Below are 6000 nucleotides of genomic sequence, written 5' to 3' on the forward strand. Positions count from 1 at the left end.
GCGGTGCTAGCAACTCAGAGCTCCAGACATTGATGCTGGATAGGAGGGAGTAGAGGCCAGTGATTAATGCGCCCTGAGTCTGTGTCGGCTGGTCATCAGCCTTCCATGTCCCATCACACTGAAAAGATCCACCACACGGAGATAACATGTTATGTTTCACAGTGTGCCTCCTCAAGTGTGCTCATCTGGAGAAACTTGATGGTGGAACACTTTTAGCACATAAATGAACATCCAACTGTTTTAGTATCCACACCAACTGATGTCTGTTGCATAAGAGATCATTCAAACTAAATATTAATTGTGGAATATTTTAATTCCATTGTTAAGTGCTCTCTCCAAAATGTCTTCTGGTAAATGTGTATACTTTATTGGCATTAGTACAATATACACAGACTGGTTAAAGGGTAATTGAAATTAATCAATCTATTACGTTCCATTTCTTACTTTTGAATAAGTAATTAAGGATTTCATTAATCGGATTAAGCCAAAGTTCAAATCTGACTTTTCTTGTCATCCGTTATGATTAATAGAATTAGGGGAAAAATCATTAGTTCAGACACAAAACATGTTAGCATTTTTGCATGTTTAACTTTAATTACTGATGAAAGGATACGGTAACAGGTCTCCACATCGCACTGACAACAGCACCCACGATGGCTGGGGGAAAAAAGAACAGAGGACAAGGTTTCAATGTTAATATGCTCTGGTCTCTCATTCTGTGCTGTACTACCATGTCTAGTAGTTATGGTTTACTGTTCAGCCAGAGCAAGATAAATGCTAACAGAATGTTTCAGCATTGTCTTTATCTCGGGTGCTACTAAGCAGTTGGTACGACTAGTAATAGTATATTCAGGTTCTCTCAGGAAAATCACCGCTTATCAATTGATTGATGATCGATAGATGGATAAGGTCAGGTGAATCAACTATCGGTTAACCCTTTAAGATCGGGAAAGCAGCATCTGTGTCATTTTTAGATTTCTTTGGCTATTCAAAAATAGATACATGAAACGTTTTTCTTTTTTTTTTGCGGACATTTGTAACTCAAATCTTTGCTTCTGAGGGTTCCTGGAACAAAATATTTTACAAATGTTTGCTTAAAAATATATATAATCCAAGATTTTGCCACGTATTTTCAATTTTTTTCAAAAATAGCAGATATTCAAGCTCATAGCTCAGAGCTTGTATATCTGCTATTTTTGAATAGCCAAAGACATCTCAAAATGACACAGATGCGTTCCTGGTCTTAATGGCTTAATGAATTGATCGATAATTTGCATCCATCCCTAAATCTAAGGCCTCTCACCTTGACAACCGGCAGGTCAAAGACCTCTCTGGACTCGCTGACCTCCGGGTTGTCCCCGTCCTCGGAGATGACGTGTGTGGCCAGTGCATTGTAGGACACCTCCTTGCCTTTCCCCGCTTTCAACAGCTGCACCACCTGTCCAGAGTCAAGACCAACACTGGATTAGACCACAATTCTGCAGCAGATTACACTAAGTCTACAATAACAGAATCTGAATTACATTGATTGCCAAGTACGGGTTACATGAGTCAATTTGCTTTGGTTCATTGTGCCTTCACAACCGAAAAGAACAAAGAGACTTACAGGACTAACCACAAACACACTGCACAACATTCTGTAAGTGGACTAGTAGACAGTAGTCCGCCGGTCATGAAATCGCCTAATCGCAATTATTTGAGAAAATCACAATAATTTTAGCATTATCTTCAGTATCGTTTTGATTATGAGTACCAGTCACTGTCAGTTATTTCACAATATTTTGTGTTCCAGACTCTATAAGTACAAATTATGCAGACCAGGCTCAGTCAACCCACCATGATTTTAAACTAGACTTTCAAACTGTTATAGAGAGACCCTACAGGAGCCATCAAGTACGATTAAATGGACCGAACGACTAACAACACAGATGACCTCTAGAACTTAGAAATCAGTTCACAAAAGGTGTCAACTGGAAGACTTGCACAGCTGCACATAGAGACAAATGTACCTTAATACTGTCGTTCAGATGAATAAGATCTGGAAATGTAGCTACACAAAAACTTGAGTGACCATAGATCTAATAACATTACCTTTTAATAATACTAATACTAATACTAATAAAGAATAATATTAAACATAAATGACATAAATGCCAGTAGGGGCAGGCTTTATAGGGCAATTAAAATGTATTTGCATCCTTATATAGGATATATAAGCAGTTGGTCATTCTGTGTAATAGATAGCAGAAGATCATCAATAAGATGGAATAGAATGTTTTTTCAGTGCAGGTTTAAATATAGCCATGGATCAAGGCTATCATATGTATTTGATCGAGTCTGACTTTTACTTTCGTATCTACGATAGTCTTGCCTTGCACCCCCCAGTGCGTCCTGCACTTTCACCAGTAAAGCCCGTACTCCTCCGTACAAGTACACAACAAATATATAAGGTGCTTACCCGGTTGCCCAAAATGTTAACTCGCACTTCGGAGTCTTTGTGCACTGTATTAGTCCGCATTTTTCATATGTGTGTTTTAATTCCGTCTGTGTGGAAGTTTTAGTTCCCTGTATTCCTCAAGGGGCGGTAGTGAAGGGCCGCATCCGGTGAAAGCCGGTATTACACTCAATGTAAACAGGAAGTAAACGAGGGGGAAAAAAACGCGTTCGACCACAGACGGAATTAAAACACATATCTATTGAATAATACGGACTAATACATTGCACAAAAACTCCGAAGCGCGAGTTAACATTTGGGGCAACCGGGTAAGCACCTTATATATTTGTTGTCTACATGTACGGAGTTGCACGGGCTTTACTGGTGAAAGTGCAGGACGCACTGGGGGGTGCTAGCCAAGACTATCGTAGATACGAAAGTAAGTCAGACTCAGTAAAAAAAAAAAAAACATCTATGATAGTCTAGAGCTTGCAACAAGAGCTTGCAACAACAACAAACGAAATCTCAGCTCCAAGAGGAAAACACAAGGTCACGTGTCCTCATGATCAGCAGACAGTGTAACATTTCAATCACAGTGTAACGTTGTACAAGCTGCCTGGAGGTGGTTGGTTTGTAAGATCACTGTTAGTTCAATAATATGAAAACAAATGTGTGAGCGACTGGGATCACTATCTGGCAGGAAGTACACTCATGTGCGACAGGTCCGCGGGTACCATTCAGTCAAACAGCAGCGACGCATGCGCACAAGCAGGCGCCCAATTAAGCAAGACACTGCTGGTGCAAACGAAAAGTGTTATTATTTCTGTGTAATAATTAATAACGGTTCACAAACAGCGCTGCAAACTGGCATTCTAAAGCTGCAAACACACATTTTGTCCAGAGCACAAGGACAGACAGAAAGATAATTTGATAGTCTTTTTAATGAGAAAGATAACATGCAAGCTATCAGGGGCTACCAGTTAGCACATCTGTCAAACTGCGAAACTTTAGCCTTGGATCAAGACTATCGTGGATGTATCTTATCGGTTTTGACATTTTTATATCTACGATATCTATATACAAAAACAGATATATAAAAATGTAAAAATCGATAAAATACATCTATGACAGTCTTGATCCAAGGCTAGCGAAACTTCACTAATGCTAGCTGGCTTTAAGAACACCACCATTCACGGTTTGACTGCAGAATGTGCTTCGTTGCCAAACCTAAAAGTGACACTATTTATGTCATGATCTCCTGCAAAAGCCAAACACAATGCCAGGGATGCCAGATCACACACACACACAAAGTTGGCGTCTCTTACACTTTAGCAAGGTTAGCCACAAGTCCAGCAGCTAGCTGCTCTGGTCCCATAGACTTCCTATTGGGATCAGTGCTAATAAAGCTAAGCTAAGCTTTAACACAGTAACAGTGGTGGTGAGGCTCACCTTCTGGTCAATGTCCCCGACAATGTAATACTTGACGTCTTTGAAGAGCTCATCGGGGACTTTGGGTTCGTCGTCAGACATGATGATTGTCCATGAACGTTCGTAATGTTGCGGTGTTGTTGATACAAAATAATTAAAAGCAGGATATAAACATTGAGAGTCTGTATGACTGGAGTTCAGTCCGTTCACTCAGACACTCTAGCGCCAAAATCCAGTGTTGCCAGGTCTTTGAGAGAGAAATAAGCAGCCAGGTCTAGGAAAACAAACCCAAAAGAAGCCACAAGAGGCAAGAGCATTGGCTATTTAAAAATAGCCGATCTACAAGCTCACAGGAGCTTGTAGATCTGCTAATTTCAAAAATATCTTGAAAAGAGAAAATATTTGGAATATATTTGAAAGTTAAACATTTGTTCTGCTTTTCTTCTGCGGAGAAATACATTAATTTGGGCTTCCTTGACATGCAAATGTTTGAGAACTGGTTTAAACAATGGAAGCAAGCCCAAATAATTACACTTTAAAAACAAGCCCAAAAAAACACAACCCGCAACTAACCAATATTTACAGCAACTTTACAGAAAAACAAGCCCAAAGCGGCTTATAATAACGGACATGGCAACGTTGGCCAAAATCGGCTGAGCGCGCCTTGGACTGCAGCATGTTGGAAACACACAGGGGGGTTCACAATACCATACCTTTATATTATGTCCATTTATGTCCATTTATTCTTCTATAATCTATGTTTGTTTTAAAAAAATACTCAAAACTAATTGTCTTCTAAATTTCTAAATCCTCAGACTGATCTTTGTAATGATACCTTTTTATTATAGAAATGACCCACCCCAGTACAATTAAACCGGATGTTTGTATGGGAAGATTGTAGATATGCATGGCATAGATGACTGGTTCTCAACATGTGGGTCAGGACCCCCAGGGGGGTCCCCACATGATTTTGGGGGGGTCCCCAGATGACAGTGAAGTGACAATTTAAGGACTTTTGAGATCTTTTTAATACCTAAAAAAAAAGACCATTACTGCATCAAAATTAATCAACAAACTATGCTATATAAATTGGTCAAACATTGGCCAAATAATATAAGAAAAAGCAAAATTTGTGAAAATAGCCGATCTAAAGTAACAACGCCTCGCAGAGTTGTGAGCTTGTAGATTGGCTATTTTCACAATATTTATCTGTGGAACTGAGTCAAACTAAATGTATGCCTCAACACATTCCAAGTGTTTGTCAGGGTGGGAGGTCCTCAGTTCAAACAGGGGCATCAATTGGGTATGGCAAGGTAGGGCAGATGCCATACCGTGGCTCCAAAACATTAAAAAAATATATAATACAAAATTGAAAAAAATCATCATGAGTAGTAGCCTAATGCAGGTGTAAGACCATTGAAACACTTATAATCGGCTGATTGCTTAGAACCGGGCTCAAGAGCCACTGAGAGGCCTAGCTGGTTTGTACGGCCAGCCAGTTGTCCTGGTACTCTGTGTAGGGTCAATATGTTCCTCAAGCGTCGCTGATTACCCTGCATTGCCTGATGCGTTATTCCTGGTTGGGTCTATGCTGTTCACTCTGGAAGGGTTAGGACTGGGTCTAATGTCGATGATGATATGAGATTAACCCTGACAGACGGCTTGTTTTATAACCCTGAGGGTGGCTCCTGACATCACGGTGGTGATGTCAGGTGGTGTCAGGCCTTCCCACATATGGAGCTGGCTATGTCTATCATGCCCAAACCGGGGACTATGATGTCAGTCCTGGATGGTTCCGGTTATACCCGTATATGGGGTTTCTAGAAGGAGTGTTCTGATGTCAGAGCTAGGTGTGTTTTAGGAATCTCCTTTCCTAGCTATTCTATAACATCAGCCTTTGTCTCCATTTATGGAGATAGGCGAGTATGCCCCGAATGTTCGTAACAGCCGCCCCACGGGTTTCCCGTGGAAACACGTAAAAATATTTCAAGAACATTCCTGGCATACGCCGCCCCACGGATTTCCGGTGGAAATACGTAATCCCTCCAGGATGTTCCCTAGCCTCTGCTTCTCCTTTCTCTTATTCCTCCTTTCGGTCTGCCATCTCGATCTGCCATCTCGATGTGCCATTTCTGCCG

General features: G+C 40.7%; 1 protein-coding gene across 1 annotated transcript in view; it reads right to left on the reverse strand.

Annotated features, from left to right (window-relative positions):
* paxip1 (PAX interacting (with transcription-activation domain) protein 1) overlaps window positions 1-4080 on the reverse strand; it is a 28100-nt gene extending 24020 nt beyond the window's left edge. The window contains exons 1-3 of the mRNA XM_080439547.1: window positions 3884-4080; window positions 1304-1438; window positions 614-657 (exon numbers count right to left, since the gene is read on the reverse strand). Coding sequence (XP_080295673.1) covers window positions 614-657; window positions 1304-1438; window positions 3884-3964 — 260 coding nt within the window. The 5' untranslated portion in view covers window positions 3965-4080. The remainder of the gene's footprint in view (window positions 1-613; window positions 658-1303; window positions 1439-3883) is intronic.
* Window positions 4081-6000: the final 1920 nt, after the last annotated feature.

This window comes from Gymnoscopelus braueri (genome assembly GCF_963280865.1).
Source record: "Gymnoscopelus braueri genome assembly, chromosome: 10".
Lineage (NCBI taxonomy): Eukaryota > Metazoa > Chordata > Actinopteri > Myctophiformes > Myctophidae > Gymnoscopelus > Gymnoscopelus braueri.